Source organism: Acomys minous (genome assembly GCF_964271855.1).
Source record: "Acomys minous genome assembly, chromosome: 16".
In the NCBI taxonomy this organism is placed as follows: Eukaryota; Metazoa; Chordata; class Mammalia; order Rodentia; family Muridae; genus Acomys; species Acomys minous.
Window position 1 is genome coordinate 54,163,099 of NC_140498.1, and position 18,230 is coordinate 54,181,328.

At 46.3% G+C, this 18,230-nt stretch overlaps 1 protein-coding gene across 8 annotated transcripts in view; it reads left to right on the forward strand.

Moving 5' to 3' along the window:
- STARD13 (StAR related lipid transfer domain containing 13) overlaps window positions 1-14,686 on the forward strand; it is a 233,436-nt gene extending 218,750 nt beyond the window's left edge. For all 8 annotated transcript variants that reach the window (XM_084764057.1, XM_084764059.1, XM_084764056.1 and 5 more), the window contains 7 exons: window positions 604-802; window positions 3,900-4,110; window positions 5,084-5,198; window positions 6,090-6,311; window positions 6,802-7,019; window positions 9,896-10,072; window positions 14,028-14,686. In XM_084764057.1, coding sequence (XP_084620183.1) covers window positions 604-802; window positions 3,900-4,110; window positions 5,084-5,198; window positions 6,090-6,311; window positions 6,802-7,019; window positions 9,896-10,072; window positions 14,028-14,145 — 1,260 coding nt within the window. In that variant the 3' untranslated portion in view covers window positions 14,146-14,686. The remainder of the gene's footprint in view (window positions 1-603; window positions 803-3,899; window positions 4,111-5,083; window positions 5,199-6,089; window positions 6,312-6,801; window positions 7,020-9,895; window positions 10,073-14,027) is intronic.
- Window positions 14,687-18,230: the final 3,544 nt, after the last annotated feature.

Genomic DNA, 18,230 nt, shown 5'->3' on the forward strand with positions numbered 1-18,230 from the left:
AGGTGTTGGAGATGTGTTGAAGGCAGGCAAAAAGCAGGCCTGCTGGGACCCCCATACGAAATGAAAATGTAAGATTTCTCTTTCCTTTTTGTTTTTTAAAAAGTTTAATCATTTTAATCTTATGTGTATGAGTTTTTTTGCCCACATTGGTGTATATGCACTCTGTGCATGCCCAGTGTCCACACAGGCCAGAAGATGCCATCAGATCCCCTGGACTAGAGTTATAGAGGGTTGTGAGCCGCCACGTGTGTGCAGGGGATTTTCACCTTCTCTGTTCACTAATGACTCCTAGTATATGCCTTATACAGGTGCTTGTTTAAAAAACTGAGCAAAATTACGCAAGAGTTTACAACTCAGAAAGACTATCTATCTGAGTGTGTTTCCGCATTGAGTTTCCACTGTAGCTCTCTGTGTCTGTATTGGCTGGGAGGAGTCAATCCTTGGCTGTTACCTAAAGTAGCTATACTGGAAATTCAGACTGGTTGAGGTAGGATGGTCTGACTCCCAGCTCCTCTGATCCTGGCCCCAGGCTACCGCGTCACAGCCAGGAGGCCTACCCAGAGGAGCGAGCCCTGGCTGACGTGTTCCTGTGACTCATTTCAGGTGGGTCTTTTCCGTAAGTCAGGAGTGAAGTCTCGCATCCACGCCCTACGCCAGATGAACGAGAACTTCCCTGCGAACGTGAACTATGAAGACCAGTCTGCGTATGACGTGGCAGACATGGTGAAGCAGTTTTTCCGGGACCTCCCCGAGCCCCTTTTCACCAACAAGCTCAGTGAGACCTTCCTCCACATCTACCAGTGTAAGTGCCAATAACACCGTGCGCCCAGCTGTCGAAAATGAAGTTTTTGTTTTGTTTTGCTTTTTGAAACAGGCTTTCTCTGTATAGCCTTGGCTGTCCTAGACTCGCTTTGTAGACCAGCATGATCTCAAACTCACAGTGATCTGCCTGCCTCTGCTGGGATTAAAGGTGTGCGCCACCATGCCTGGCTAAAAGGATGGAATTTTAAAGACTGATTTGTTGCGTGTGTGTGTATGTGTGTGTGTGTGTGTGTATATGAGTGTGTATGTAGCACACTCACACAGTACCCACAGATGCCAGAAGAGGCTGCTAGATGGAGTTACGAGTGGTTGTGAGCCACCATGTGAGTGCTGGGAACTGAACCTTGGTCCTCTGTGAAAACATTCAACACTTTTTAGCCACCTTTCCAGCCCCATAAAAGATGGCATTTTAATGACACAATTAATTCAGGAATCTGTGAAGAAGTATATAAAAGTTACAAACCTACCTCTTCAGAAATAGCCTTCGCTCAGTTTTGTATGTGTCTAAATATACCTTCTCAACATCCATATATGTTGACTCACTGCATGTTTGTGTGCGTCCTCAAGCTAATTTCCAATGTATTTCTAATATATTTAGAACATAAAAGAACCCAATAGAATTGTGTGTGTGTGTGTGTGTGTGTGTGTGTGTGTGTGTGTGTGTGTATGTTAAACCTGTCTTACTTTTTTTGAACGGTAAATATTCAATTGGATATAAAATGTGATAGTAGATTTATAGTCAAATGTATCATGAAGGCTGGAAACAAACAAGAACGTGGATGCATTTTATCTGGTGAAATGATAGCAAACCAAACCGAGGTTATACCTTAATTCAGCTAACTTCTATTTTTCATTTGGAAGATTTGAAGTGATGTTAAATCAGTTGTTCTTCACAAAGCCACTCTAGCTAACGTAGTAATGAGAGGGACAATTGATTTAAAAGCCCATTCTGCCAAATGAAGTTACAAAGGCAGACGTGAGAAATGAGCTCGCAGGTCTTTTCTCACTGGGATAATGATACCATTGCAACTTGGCTAACAGCTTCATTGCCCAAGTACCAGTTCTTAGGGAGAAACGACTCTGCCTCACAGACTTTGATTTTTACACCAAAATGTGCCTCAAGGGGGCCCTGAGAAGGAATTGCTCCAATCAGAACCCGCCCCCCCAAACACACACACATACACTCTAGAGACTCCATAGCAAATGTGTTTAAAAGGTGTATAATATTGCAGATTCAGAGAAGACTTTAAGTACCACCTGGAAAAACAGAATGAAGGGATGACACCCTAAATAAATATTATTTCGTCAAAGGGAATAGGTGTAACTGAATTAATGATACTGGCTCCTAGAGCCCAAAAGAAAGCTCAGGGCCGTGTTGCTGAGAGAGGTCACGCTCTGTTTTTCCATTAGACGTCCTTATGGATATGAGTGTTTACATTTAATCAGTCCTTGGGTTGAAGTTGACACTATCTGTGGCCAAAGCTCAATTGTTTCCAGGAGATAAATATCCCTTTGGCTCTTGCCTAGGCTTACAACCAAGAAGCCAGGTCGAAGAGAGGTTTCATTTTATCTGGGCAATCATTGACAGAGCAGGGCGGTGCTGAGCGCGGCAGAGCTTAGCTAGGACGCAACACACAGGGCGAACCACTAGCGGGTGATCATGCTGTCCTAGAGGTTGGATTCCCTAGCCTTCTGCACAATGCTAGAGAAGGCCAGGAGCACACACAACTCCCAGGACACAGGTGAAGGGGCGCCTGCGGCTCTGGAGCAGCCAGTGCCATTCTTTGCTTTTTTTCTTTCTCTTTAGGTTTTTCGAGACAGAGTTTCTCTGTGTAACAGTCTTGGCTGTCCTGGACTCCATTTTGTAGACCAGGCTGGCCTGGAACTCACATCGATCCGCCTGCCTCTGCCTCCCGAGTGCTGGGATTAAAGGCGTGCGCCACCACGCCCAGCAATGTCATTCTTTTCTATCACACACCTCTCCCAGTAATAAATATCTGAGTGTCTATTTTTTCTTCCTTAATAAATTAAAGATAGGTGATATACACTGAAGTCGAGTGCACAATATAAAGCACAGTTGAAAGTTCAAGGGATTGTCAGGACCACCCTGCCCCATGGCCCAAGCATGCAAACACCCTACCTTGGAGACTTTCCACTTCTGGGTGTGCCTTTTTAAGGAAGATAACCATATTCACCAAAGTGGGCTCCTGTCTGAATCAAACCTAATTGATCATGAAAACAACACAACCGGAAGGGCAGCAAAATGCAAGCCCAACTTTTGCAATTTTTCCATTTTCCACTTTGTGTCCTTGAGCTATTTGCCTAAAGCCTATATAATCAATGCCCACCGCCTCCACAGGAGTCACTCTGGGGGAGGTTGAGATGCCGTTCACTCCCCACAGCTGTAGGGGACCTAGTTCCTGTTACCCAAACACAACTCAAAGCCCACGCTTTAAAAAGGCAACACGGGGTGGCCACTCAAAGTCAAGCCAGCACATTCTCCAAACTGAGCCCTGGTGGCTTACAGGGACAGGCTCACCCAGGAAGCACTGGCTCCCTATGGGTGGCCGAGGGCAAACAGCTCACCCACTCACTGCTCATGGTTCATTGTGCCATGCCAACCACGAGGCCTGGGACTCTACTCTGGTAGGGAGAGGCCAGGTCTTTGTTGCTTTTATTACCCAGTGGCTTTCACAGCTGTGTCCTGCCCAGCCATGGCTGTCCCTGAAGGTGCTACCCAAAGAGGGTGAGCAGGACACTTAGGTGAGTCCTGGAGTTTGACAGATGAGGTTCACACTCCAGCTCCATCAATGTCTCCAAGTGTCTTCTGTCTGGTATACAGGAATGTTCATGTAGCCGGGCGTGGTGGTGCACGCCTTTGTTCCCAGCACTCGGGAGGCAGAGGCAGGCAGATCTCTGTGAGTTCGAGGCCAGCTTGGTCTACAAAGTGAATCCAGGACAGCCAAGGCTACATACACAGAGGAACCCTGTCTCAGGGAAAGAAAAAAAAAAAAAGACTGTTCATGCATTCTTCCCCGCTGTCCCTCTGATAACCTGGTATGCGTGCTTCTCTTCAGATGTCCCCAAAGAGCAGCGGCTGCAGGCCGTGCAGGCGGCCATCCTGCTGTTGGCGGATGAAAACAGGGAGGCCCTGCAGACACTCCTGTGCTTCCTGAACGACGTGGTGAACTTAGTGGAAGAGAATCAGATGACGCCCATGAACCTGGCCGTGTGCCTGGCCCCCTCCCTCTTCCACCTGAACTTACTGAAGAAAGAAAGTTCACCAAAGTGAGTTTTCCTCGTCGATAGCATCACTAGACCAAACCAGGTCTCTCTTCTAAGACCCATTTTCTTTTCTTTCTTTTTTTCTTTTTTTTTTTCTGGTTATTTTTAGACTGGGTTTCTCTATGTAGCCTTGGCTGTGCTGGACTCACTCTGTAGACCAAGCCAGCCTCGAACTCACAGTGATCCACCTGCCTCTGCCTCCCGAGTGCTGGGATTAAAGGCCTGCGCCACCACGCCCGGCTAAGGTCCATTTTCTTAAGAAGTAAAATTAAACTAAAGTGTTCTCTGGTCCAGTTCAGATAGATGATCACCAGGACACTTGTGGGAGCAGAATGATTTGCCCTCATTCCTGGGCGGGGCCTCATAGCGTTCCCGAGGTAGTCCTGAAGTGCATCAGCTCAGGTCCAGAAAGCCTGAGAAGTTTTGTCCTATTTTATTTGAGTGGGAAAATACATATAAAGGTATTTCACCATCATTGGTTTAAAAGGCTATATTTTAAAAACAGCATGGGAACCTGCAGTTGAGCGGTTTCAAGTGGGGAAAAAGGCCGGGCATGGTGGCGCACACCTTTAATCCCAGCACTCGGGAGGCAGAGGCAGGCGGATCACTGTGAGTTCGAGGCCAGCCTGGTCTACAAAGGGAGTCCAGGACAGCCAAGGCTACACAGAGAGACCCTGTCTCAAAACACACACACACACACAAAAAAAAAAAAAATCAAGTGGGAAAAAAAATCATTTTCCCACCTACAGCTCTTCCTGTCATTGTATTTTTCCACGGCTTTTGGTTGTGAACTGCCAGCCTGGCAGCCCGACTTGGAGCATGTAAAGATGTGTAGTCATTGGTTTTTATTTGGAAATGAGAAAGCCTGGGGTCTGAGAGGCATCTGGGGCTAAACGGCAAACAGATGGGATGATCAGGGAACCCCAGCATACTCTGGCTTGGGGAACCTGCTCAGCACATTCATTTTCAATTACAGAGTCATCCAGAAGAAATATGCCACCGGGAAGCCAGATCAAAAGGACCTCAATGAAAATCTAGCTGCAGCTCAGGGGCTCGCCCACATGATCACAGAGTGCAACCGGCTCTTTGAGGTGAGCTCTTGGCCTGGGAAGGAGCAGACACTCAGGAGTCCCTCACTCTACTATAAAGAGTTGGCTATACAGTCAGCCTTTGGCAGTCACGGACGCTTGGGGCTCAGCTTGATGAAAGTTTCTAATGCAGATAGAAACTTTGCTTCCTTTGTGAGCTTTAAGGCCAGTTGGCCAATAGAATATATTTTATTTTTACCCCAAACTTGATTGGCATCCTTCTCCTCTTCCTCCTCCTCCTCCTCCTCCTCCTTCTCTCTCTCTCTCTTTCTCTCCCTCTCTCTCTCTCTCTCTCTCTCTCTCTCTCTCTCTCTCTCTGTCTCTCTGTCCCTCTCCCTCTGTGTGTGTGTGTCTCTCTCTCTCTCTGTCTCTCTCTCACTCCCCATCTCCATGTGTGTGTGTGTATGCACATGTACTTGAATATGAGCAATTGAGCAATCCTAGTCACTAGAATCAAGGACAGCCTATGAAGATAGCCATGCATGCATTAAGAGGCAAGTGGATGAGACACCAGGCACACGCTCTGTGGCAACATTGGCATTTGTCAGGGAGAAAACTGTACTGAAAACCGTGAAGCCATCCATTTCTGAATCATAATTGAATTTTCCCTCAGTGTGTCAGTATATATGAATGAGTGAAGTTGCCTGAGCCCACTTTGGCCAGATGGAATAAAAAGAAAAATGGAACACAGGACTGGGAAGGAATCCCAGTGTTTTGCATAATGAATGTAGGCCAGGACCACATGTGTGCTTCCTAACTTTAAGAAGGTCTCTCCCAGCCTTGGACCTGATCGCAGATGGACCTTGGACTGTGGACAAGATGACTTGGATTCCTCTTTCCTTCTCAGCGTCTCTAACCTGACTGCTTTGCTCGTTCATGCATTCATCGGCTCAGGTTCCACACGAGATGGTGGCCCAGTCTCAGAGCTCGTACTTAGAGGCCGAAATCCACGCACCCAGCCTGGAAGACTTGGGAGCCCAGTTGGCAGAGAGCGGGGCAACTTTCCACACATACCTGGAGCATCTCGTCCAAGGCCTCCAGAAAGAAGCTAAGGAGAAATTCAAAGGATGGGTCACGTGTTCGAGTCCCGACAACACAGACCTTGCTTTCAAAAAGGTAGGGTTTGCTTCTGCTGAGGAATGCATGCTGAACCCCGGGACTTCGCACCTGCCGGAATGGTGACGGTCCGGGTGCTGTTCAGAAGGCCACCAGTAGCACTCCTGTCAGAGCCCAGACTGAACCAGAGGGTTTCTGGGTCCCAGTCTGCTTTGTGCCTGTCTCTGTGTGATGCCAGGGAAAAATTAGTGGCCACTTGTGAAGGTGAACATTCTAAGAGAGCCTGGCAGAGGAGAACCACGTCCAAGTCAAGTGGGTTAAAGCGTGTCTGGCTCACACAGCTTGAGTGTGTTTGTGCCTGTGGCTGTTTTGATTAGCGGTCTCCTCATCAGCTCAAAGACTGAAGCGCGTGTGTTTTAACTCTGGGCACAGCATCGCCTGCTCACCTTATATATATAGCCAGCGATGGTTTGGAATGCCCAGCACAAGGAAGTAGGTCTGTGTGGTCCCCAGTAACCTCTTCAGCTCCTGCCCGTGTGTCTTTACCAAGGTGGGGGACGGGAACCCGCTGAAGCTGTGGAAGGCATCTGTGGAGGTGGAGGCGCCGCCCTCTGTGGTGCTGAATCGTGTGCTAAGAGAGCGCCACCTGTGGGATGAGCACTTCCTGCAGTGGAAGGTTGTGGAAACGTTGGACAGGCAAACAGAGATCTACCAGTATGTGTTGAACAGCATGGCCCCACATCCCTCCAGAGACTTCGTGGTTCTCAGGTAAGCCTGACTCGGTGGCGCCCATGGTCCTGCTCCAAAGGCTGGATGAGAGCCAATGACGGAAGGGCTTCTTTGGAGTCCTCCCAGCCTGCTCTGCTGCTCTAAACTCAGCACTCTGTGACCTCACCTTAGGTATGCCTGACTTCCGGCATCTTCCCACAATCTACAGCTCACCCCAGCTCTCTGACAGCCTCTCTCCTTGTGGTTCCTGCAGTTTTTTGGTCCATGAATATCACTCATTTCCTCAGAACAAAGGCCTCAGAATAGTGCAGTTTGCCAGGTTTGTCTGCCAAATTATGCAAATCAAAGCCAACTGGCCTTACTCCTGGTTTGGCCTTTCTCCCTGAGGAAGAAGGCAGGTCTTCATTTTGGGGAACTTGGAGATGGGAGGGTATGTGAACTCACAGGTATACAACTAATTGCCCTGCGTGGAAATTCCAGCTCAGCCCTGGAAATCCAAGCGTGCTGAGACACCAGGCATTCCGTTAGAGTTCAGTCCCGGCAAAGCGCCCTGGGACCCCGTGTCTCCTGTTCAAATAGTGCTTCTGGTGGGCTTAGGGCTTAGTCCCAGACCTCTGCTCTCTTGGTGTGGAGTGGGATGCTCAGCCAATCACAGGAAGTTTGCACAAGAAATGCACTGTGTCACCAGCAAGCGCAGGGGTTGGGAGAGTTAAGAACAATATATCTTTTTTATTAAAAACACAAGCAAACAATCTCTTCGCAGATCAGCAGTGTAAGAGGATTCGCTGGTGAAATCCCCAAATGTATATTTGAAATAGTCACCTTATGATGTGAGTTTTGAGGGCAAAGCAGAGGTGACTCCTCATAGGAGTCCTCTGTGCCTTTGGTTTGGATCCTTAGGACCTTAACTTTTAAGTGTCTGCTTCTCCTACATATCTGTGTGGATCCCAAAGGTTGGCCATTAGCTAGGGGTGGCCTCCGGTCAGTTATTAAGGCATCGTCCATTTTAGCTGCTGTCTGGCATGGACGCTGTGGACACTGACAGGGGACCCCTACAAGGAACCTACCAGCCTGCTGTCTCTTGTAGACCATCCCCTCATACTTTACTCCAGTCACGGCTTCTGGCTCCAAGGGGTGCTGTGGGTGGATGTAACAGGCCCGTCTTGCTTTCCTCTCAGAGTTTAGGTTTCTGAGTGTGTATGTGTGTGTGTGGAGGGGTATATGTGTGCATACCTGCACACACGTACCTAGGGTCAGGTTCCATGTACTTCACTATTTTTTGAGGCAGGGTCTCTCTCTCTCTCTCTCTCTCTTGGACCCATGGCTAGTGGCTAAGCCAACTGGCCAGAAATCCCCAGGGAAGAAGCTTCCTGCCTCCACCTGCCCAGTGATGAGTTACAGGCCTTGCACCATCCTGGCTTTTTGTGTCAGAGCAGGGATCAAGCTCAGTCCCCCATGTTTATGCTCCTTTACCAACTAAGCGATCCCCTCAGACCCGCTTCATATTTTGCTGGGGACAGACAATAAAAAACAAGAAAAGGATACAGGCTTACTTATCTAAGAGGGAATAAATAACATGAGGAGAGAGTGAGGGTAGAATTCCTGTAAAGCATATATATATATATAAAGGTAGATCGACCCTATAGATAGAAGAGTGGAATTTCAATGTAGCCCAAGGCTATATATACACACACATATAATATATTATATATATATTATATGCATGTAAATATGTACCATATATAGATACACACATAATATATATATACATATATACATACATACATACATACATACATACCCATACACATGAAGGTAGATGGGCTGTGAAACTCAGCGCAAGAACTCGGCCCCAGACCTGGTTCACGCCCTCAGAAATCCCCTAAGTTTGACTCAAGAAGGAGAAAAAGGAGGAGAGAGGAGAAGTCTCACCAGGGTGAGGACGGTACCATCTCTCTGACATATCAGGCCCCCACACGCTCAGATTCTCATCAGGCCTCTTCGCTTTTCTGCTGCTTGCGATGAAATAGTCCAGATTGGCGATTTCTATGGGGAGTAGGTAGGGATTTGGCTCCTGAGTCTGGAGGGCTGAGCCATCTGAGAACACCCAGCCTCAGCATGGCAGAGGCCATGGCAGGACAGAGCAGTCCTGCCACAGAAAGCTCTTCCATGGGAAAGCCATTCCTCTCGTAACTCGTTAACTCATTAGCCAGGTAACCCAAGAGCGGATTAACCTGAGTTAACCACCGTCTGACCACACCATCCACCGTGGGGCCCATGCCATCCACAGGGGCTATGCCAGCTAGGCATCTCTTTCCCCTACTGGGCTTTAATGACCCTCCTGCCTCTCTGTCTGGACTCAAAGCAACTCTGTTTATTTCTTCTCCCCCTCAAGAGCTACTCAGCTATCTGAGCCAAGCTACTAGGTTGGTGAAGGTTCAGTTTCTTTTTAAATTAGGCAGATCTCGTGGTTGCTAAACCTTTGATCACTTCCTCCAGGAAGTGTATTCGTCATCTGTCCCGTCCCCCAGACACACCTTGCACTTTTTTCAGGTTGTCTGTCCTCCAACACTCAATGCATCCTCATGTCTTCCATTGCTTCTCAGGCCCAGCACATGGGTGCACTCAATAGACAAAGAGAGCAATTGGATGATTAAGTGCTGGTTCAGAATTGGAGTCCCTTCGATGATGGGCAGGAGCTTCTTTGGCAAACCAGGACGGGGCCTCAGTTTAGGGTTCCAAACCCAGGTCTGGAAGGAGGAAGCTGAGACCCGTTCTTTGAACCTCACAGTGTGAACTTCACAGAAGCTCACGGAAGCAGTTAGCTTAACCCAAGTGCCTAACCCTACAGCCTAGAGCCCAGGTTTGGGGCAGCTGGGAGACATCGCTCTCATCCATGGCTTGCTTGTCTCCAGGACCTGGAAGACTGACTTGCCCAAAGGAATGTGCACCCTGGTGTCCCTGTCTGTGGAGCATGAAGAAGCCCAGCTGATGGGTGGTGTGCGGGCGGCAGTGATGGACTCTCAGTACCTGATAGAACCCTGCGGTTCTGGCAAGTCCAGGCTGACCCACATCTGCAGGATAGACCTGAAGTAAGTGGCCATGCCGGATGTTGGTAAACGAGGTCCTCAGGAGCCTCTGCTCTCGTGGTGTGTGCACCTGAACCCCGTCTGTTGCTCTGGTTTCTTCTTCCTCTAGTCTGTTCTCGCCAACGTGAACCAGCTTCCACAGAGGACCACATGCTCTCATCTTACTCCTCCTGCTTCCTAAAATGCTGACCATTAGCCTTTGCCGGGTGTGGTGGTACATGCCTGTAATCCCAGCACTCAGGGAGGCAGAGGCAGGTGGATCTTTGTGAGTTCGAGGCCAGCCTGGTCTACAGAGTGAGTCCAGAACAGCTAGAGCTATACAGAGAAACCCTGTCTCGAAAAACAAACAACAACCAAGAAAGAAAAGAAAAAGAAAGAAATTGCTTTTCCTTGTTTTCCTTTTTCTTTTTCTAATTTATTCCTTTCTTTTCACTAACAAGTAAAGGTGTGGTGTTTGTGGCATACACAAGGATGTTTCGACACATGTCCACATAGCAGAATCACCAAGCCAAGCTATAAAAATATCTAACAATGCCGGGCGGTGGTGGTGCATGCCTTTAATTCTAGCACTTGGGAGGCAGAGGCAGGCAGATCACTGTGAGTTCGAGGCCAGCCTGGTCTACAAAGTGAGTCCAGGACAGCCAAGGCCACACAGAGAAACCTTGTCTCAAAAAACCAAAAATAAATAAATAAATAAAATATCTAACAATGACCAAGAACATGCTGGGTGTGGTGGCGTACGTCTTTGATCCCAGAACTCAGGAAGCAGAGGAAGGTGGATGCTGTGAGTTCGAGGCCAGCCTGGTCTACAAAGCGAGTCCAGGACAGCCAAGGCTACACAGAGAAAACCCTGTCTCAGGGGAAAAAAAAAAAAAAAAGACCAAGAACATGTTGTTTCCTCTACAGTCACCCAAGTAGCACACGACCACTCACAGAGTCAACCTTGTGGAATGAGGTGAAATGGAAGTCATTAGAGTCAGGAGATGGGAGTGTTAGAGTGAAAATCAACAGAGGCTCCCAAAACCCTCCTGCTGCTTCTCTGGCACAGGTACAGCTGCCTGCAGCATGTCTCAGAACAACTAGAAGGGCACACAGGTCCCAGCAGAGAAGTGTAGCCAGTGGTCAGAGAAGTGGAGACACGCCTTACCATGTGCTAGCACGCGACCGCAAATCTCTGAATTCTCCGTGAGGAAAGTTAACTGTAGTCATCATGATTGCTCACAGCCGCAGCCTAATTGAAACGTGGCCTCATATGATCAGCGCCTCTCTCCCCAGCCCCCTACTCTATGTGGTCTCTGGGCAGCACCATTCTACCCTGTAAACCAGTGAACTCCATTTTTCTAGGGTCCACGTAGAGGTGAGGGCAGGCAGCACCCAGCATTCTGAGCTTAGCTTCTTGTGTTGAACATAGTGACATCCTTCAGCTTCACTGTGGTAAAGATGACTAAGAACTGTCAGGTAGATAGGCAGAGAGATAGATGACTAGATAGATGATGGATGGATGTGTAGATGTCTAGATAGATGATGGATGGATATATAGATGTCTAGATAGATGATGGATGGATGGATATATAGATGTCTAGATAGATGATGGATGGATGGATAGATGACTAGATAGATGATGGATGGATAGATAGATGACTAGATAGATGATGGATGGATGTGTAGATGTCTAGATAGATGATGGATGGATGTATAGATTTCTAGATAGATGATGGATGGATGTATAGATGTCTAGATAGATGATGGATGGATAGATAGATGACTAGATAGATGATGGATGGATGTGTAGATGTCTAGATAGATGATGGATGGATGTATAGATGTCTAGATAGATGATGGATGGATGTATAGATGTTTAGATAGATGATGGATGGATGTATAGATGTCTAGATAGATGATGGATGGATGGATAGATGACTAGATAGATGATGGATGGATGTGTAGATGTCTAGATAGATGATGGATGGATGGATAGATGACTAGATAGATGATGGATGGATGTGTAGATGTCTAGATAGATGATGGATGGATGTATAGATGTCTAGATAGATAATGGATGGATGTATAGATGTCTAGATAGATGATGGATGGATGTGTAGATGTCTAGATAGATGATGGATGGATGGATAGATGACTAGATAAATGATGGATGGATGTGTAGATGTCTAGATAGATGATGGATGGATGTATAGATGTCTAGATAGATGACTAGATAGATGATGGATGGATGTGTAGATGTCTAGATAGATGATGGATGGATGGATAGATGACTAGATAGATGATGGATGGATGTATAGATGTCTAGATAGATGATGGATGGATGGATGGATAGATGACTAGATAGATGATGGATGGATGGATAGATGACTAGATAGATGATGGATGGATAGATAGATGATGGATGGATGGATAGATGACTAGATAGATGATGGGTGGATAGATAGATGACTAGATAGATGATGGATAGATAGATAGATGACTAGATAGATGATGGATGGATGGATAGATAGACAACTAAATAGAGAATAGAAAGATATATAGATAATAGATAGATAGATAGATAGATAGATAGATAGATAGATAGATGATAGATACCAATTATTCTCAACCTTCTTCATGCTGTGACCCTTAAATACAATTCCTCATGTGGTGACCCTCAACCATAAAACCATTTCATTGCTACTTCATAACTATGATGAGAACCACTGATACATTATATTTGCCATGTTTGCTTTATCTAACCACATAGCACTTCATATTTCGGTTAATCCCACAGCTCAGCCCTTTATGAATAATTCCTGGTATCGTCCTTATTTTCTATTTTGAGGACACATGCAGAACACACAGATACATCACGCCTCAGTAGTTATGAATTTTATTCTGTTTCTTATTTTTATTTGTGTGTATGTATTATATTGCATGTGCCCATGTGGGATGCCAGGTGTCTTTCTCAGGTTCTCCCTATGGGCACCTGGAGTGGGGAGGAGGCAGAATCTCACTGAACCTGGTGCTCACTCACTAGCTCAACTGGCTGAACACTGAGCAGAGACCATTGCGCCCCTGTTTGTGCCTCACCCAGTGTTTTTCATAGTGCTGAGGATTGCTGCTTTGGAGCCTCAAGCTTGCACAGCAAACTCTTTTTTCGAGACAGGGTTTCTCTGTGTAGCCTTGGCTGTCCTGGACTCACTTTGTAGACCAGGCTGGCCTCGAACTCACAGCGATCCACCTCCCTCTGCCTCCCGAGTGCTGGGCCTAAAGGTGTGCGCCACCACGCCTGGCCACAGCAAACTCTTCATTGGAGGAGCCTTCTCTTCAGGCCCTCTTGTGTTGCTTTTTACACGTGCCCTCCCCACCCACCACCGATCCTAATTTAAATTGAATGCTTTAAGGCATTCATGATGCTAAAGCTGAATTCATGCTTAAAGCTGAACTCGTTGCTTAGGTAGATATAAATTTAGTGGCATTTTGTTATTGGGTTTGGGGAACTGTTGGGTTTGTTTGTTTGTTTGTTTGGAGGTTTTTGTTTTGTTTTGTTTTTGTTTTTGTTTTTTGGTTTTTGGTTTTTCGAGACAGGGTTTCTCGGTGTAGCCCTGGCTGTCCTGGACTCACTGTGTAGACCAGGCTGGCCTCGAGCTCACAGAGATCCACCTGCCTCTGCCTCCCCAGTGCTGGGGTTGGCAGCTTGTTGTTGGCTTTGGGTCAGTTTCCAGATTCCATGTGAGTCTTCCCGTTCCCTTTGAGAAGCTGGTAACATTTTGAAGCACCTTATGAATTGCAAAGACAAAGTGCTTGGTGACAGAAATACTGGGTGACAGAATAAGGTCCTCAGACCCTTGACACTACAGCCACAAGCTGTTCCCAGAATACTGTTAACCCAAGCCCAAGGACTATCCCTCCTCCAGCACCCCAAGTCCTCTGACAAGTTTCCCACTTCCTTTCTGCTCTCTCCCGGCAGGGGTCACTCCCCAGAATGGTACAGCAAAGGCTTTGGACACCTCTGTGCTGCAGAAGTTGCCAGAATTAGGAACTCTTTCCAGCCTCTCATTGCTGAGGGTCCAGAAACAAAGATCTGATCTTTCCCCGGTGTGACACCAAACTCAGGGAACAGGAAGTGATGAACCGGAAGTGACAAAGCCTCACAGCATGGAGGGTGCGTGAATGTGGAGGAGAGTGTGTCACCGTGGGAACAGGAGACCACGGAGAGCGTTCTTAGCCTGCCTGAAGATGGCTGATCCCTACTAATACCTGTCGGAACATTTATCTATATTGCTTAAAATTAAATGGGTTATTCTTACACGTTGACTAATTTGCTACTTAAAGGCTTCTAAGAAGCATGTCTCAGCTGTAAATAACTGTACTGTAGCATTTGTATATGTGTGTATATCTCCATTTACTGTATATATGTAAAATACCAGTTTTGTATATAATTCAGTGTCTGACTTTGTGAGTCTCCTCACATGGCACTTCCGGGTTGCTGCAGACCCTACGTCCCTCCTGTCCTGCCAGCTGAGCAGAGCCTGCTGCCAAACACCAAAGCATGAAGTGTGTAGTCTTGTCTGTCTGAAGATGCTTACCCAAAGATTAGCTAACCAAAGAAAACCGAAGTTAAAATCATCTTCCACGTGTTGGCCTCTTATTTGTGATGTTTAAAAACTGGAGTGGGGTGGTGTCGTGATAAAGTGGGGGAAATAATACTTGCTTCTCTTTAACACAAAGCAGCAGGTGAGAGCTTATTGCCAAATCCAAGACTAGATTTTGCATTGCCTCTGGGCCCATCCCATGAAATTTGAATGAGATGTCTGGCAACTGCCGGAAGTAACACCAGGGGCCGAAACAGAGCTGGTACTAACACAACCTGCCTTAGGAATAAACACTGGAGCCTCTCCACGGAGCCTAAAGGAGCCCCACGCCCTCTCTAGATTCAGACAGTTCTTACAATGCTGTTTAGCGATCTATTCGACCAGTGGCCTCGATGGCCACAGTTATTCAACATGTTCTTGCACTGACCTTGACTCTGGACACCAGACAAAGTGAGATGGCGGTTCATCGAGCATCCAGGGTCATCACAGCTTCAGGGAATTCCAAGTGTCCTGTATATGACGCTCTTACAGTCTAAGCCATTGAAAACCTTGCCATCTAAAAGACGGGGGTTTTAAACTAACCAGAAGACCAAAACTGTGCCGTCGGTTACTTGTCAAAATTCCAGGCAGATGTACCAACTCGAGGTTCTTCATCATCCAGCACCAGTGCCGGCACATTTGCCCCTAACCTTATTTATTATTGTACAGACTGAGCAAACTGGGTTCCCTTAACCAAGTGAGAGTGGATTTACTGTTTTTATTGTAATGCAACATCTGTAGAAAGATCACTTACTGTCTGGCTTCCCCGAGAGATTTTTCTTAGGTTGTCTGGGCAGAGACTGATTCAGCAATTGGTGTGAAAGAGAAGGGAAAAACAAATGTGTGCTTTCAGGGCTTTTCTCATTGTGTTATGGACACTACTGTGATGTTTTATCTGTGGTGTGCAATCATTTTATTGGGAGGAATAGAGATTTTTTTGTATGTTTGGTGTGACACAAGGAGAACCAGGGTAGGAGTTTTTCCATTCTCATATCTGCCTGGGAGAGTGGCAGTCAGACCACAAGCTGCCATGTGAGCAGTGCTCTGTGGAGTGGACAAACTTCCTTCTGCCATTGCGTCATGCATGCCAGGCTGGATGACTTTATGTATTAGCAAGATCATCAGTGGAGCTTGGTCTGGGCCAACACTGTTCCTGCTGGGGCACTATGCCTTTGAAAGCAGGATGGGCACCCCAGGATGGGTGGCACTGTCTCCCAAGGAGCACCCTTACTTTGCATGCGCTGGGAATCATTGGAAGACCTTGTCAAAGTGCTCCAATCTGGGCAGTCTGGGTGGGGCTGCCCTTCTGTATTTCTAATGAGCCTGAGGGATGCTGGCCTCAAGGACATGCCATTCGAGCCCAGGACCCAGGGGAATATGTCACACTGAATAAAGTAGTGTGACTGTAGGTCCTCGGCCCCTGTTCCCTTCTAGCCTGCCTGACTCCAGTTTTATGCAAACACTTAATCACTTCTGCTAACTACAAGGTTTATCTTTAAAATAAAGGGAAACGGGAGGGGAGGAAGCGATGCATCGAACTTGTTTGTCAATTGCCACAGTATTTTATTCATTGTTACTTTGCTGATGGAAATAAAATATTACATTAAAATATTATATTTATACCTCATGTATATTTTTACCTCAATTGTTGGTATCAATCATCAGTTGTAAATAAATAATTGCCAAGGAAGATAAATTTATATACATTAAATATTTCCTATTTTCTATAAAATACATGTGGATTTTCATGATTCATTCTATAAGTAGAAAGCTTGCTTCAGTGGAAAGACTTCTCCAGAAGGCAGTTTTCCATGAGATTAACTCCTTTGGCTCCAAACACAAAGATGTCCACAGACATTCATTGACTAACGGGTTAGATGTCCGGTGTCAGGACTGGAGAGCTGGCTCAGTGGTTAGAGCACTTGCTGCTCTCCCAGAAGACCGAGGTTTGGTTCCCAAGCACCCACACAGTGACTCACAACTGCCTGTACTTCCGGTGCCTGGTGACCCAATGTGCCTTTCTACCCTCCAAAGGCACATGCATGCATGCAGTCACATACAAGGAAAAAAGAAGTGGATCTGGGAAGAGTTGAGGGATGAGAAAATATGACCAAAATATCAAGATACATTGTATTAAAATATTAGTTAAAATTTTTAGCTGGGTGGTGGTGTTGCACGCCTTTAATCCCGGCACTTGAGAGGCAGAGGCAGGTGGATCACTGTGAGTTTGGGTCTAAGGCATAAAAAAGTGATAGGGGCATTCTAAACATATTCTATTGTTCTTTAGTCTGGAGTTTATAAAGCAAATTTGTCACCAGCCAAGGATAATATGTGCAGTAAACTTCAAACCCCTACCCAGATCTAGCCAAAGGACAGGGCATTCTCCACAATTGAGTGGAGAGTGGGGTCTGACTTTCACACGAACTCTGGTGCCTCATATTTGACCACGTCCCCTGGATGGGGAGGCCTGGTGGCACTCAGGGGAAGGATAGCAGGCTACCAAGAAGAGACTTGATACCCTATGAGCATATACAGGGGGAGGAGGTCCCCCTCAGTCACAGTCATAGGGGAGGGGAGTAAGGGGAAAATGGGAGGGAGGGAGGAATGGGAGGATAGAAGGGATGGGATAACAATTTAGATGTAATATGAATAAAATAATAAAATGTATTTTTAAAAAAGATCCTAACAAGTAGTAATATTTGTAGTATTGGAGGGTTCAGGGGAATTTGCTATGTTAACTATTAAACAACAACGACATTTTAAAAAATTTTGTTTTATCTTAATCAAATAGTAAACTTATTAGTTATTTTTGCTTGTTTGGTTGGTTGGATTTTTTTTCTTTTTTTTTTTTTCTCTTTTTTCTTTTTTTGGTTTTTCGAGATAGGGTCTCTCTGTGTAGCCTTGGCTGTCCTGGACTCACTTTGTAGACTGGCCTCGAACTCACAGCATTGGTTGGTTTTTTTCAAGACAGGATTTCTCTGTGTAGCCTTAGCTGTCCTGGACTTACTCTGTAGACCAAGCTGGTCTCGAACTCATAGAGATCCTCCTGCCTCTGACTCCCCAAGTGCTGGGATTATAGGTGTGAGCACCACATCCAACTTTATTAGCTATGTTTTACTTTTGTTAAATGGACAAGAAAAGGAGAGTTGATAAAAATGCCTTCTCTTTGCCAGAAGACCATGAAGCATAGTCACAGATGCCTCTCAGCCTTATGCCTGTTCCTTCTATAAAAACTAAAGTATTCTTAGGTAAGTAAGGCAGGTAAGGTACCCTCAGCCTTGTCTACAGGTCTGCTTGTATTTGTTTTTAAATCAAAATGTGTGTGCCTGCGTGAGTTTATGGGCAGATTCCTGTGAGAGCCTGAGAGCTGGAGTTGGACAGTTGTGAGCCACCTGCTGTGGGCCCTGGGAAGTGAACATAAATCCGCTGCAAGAAAGTAAGCACTTTTAACCACTGAGCCCCTCTGCTAAAGGTTCTTAAAGCCACAGCAATGTAATGACATAAAGCCCATTAAAAAGACAAACAAACAAAAACCCAAA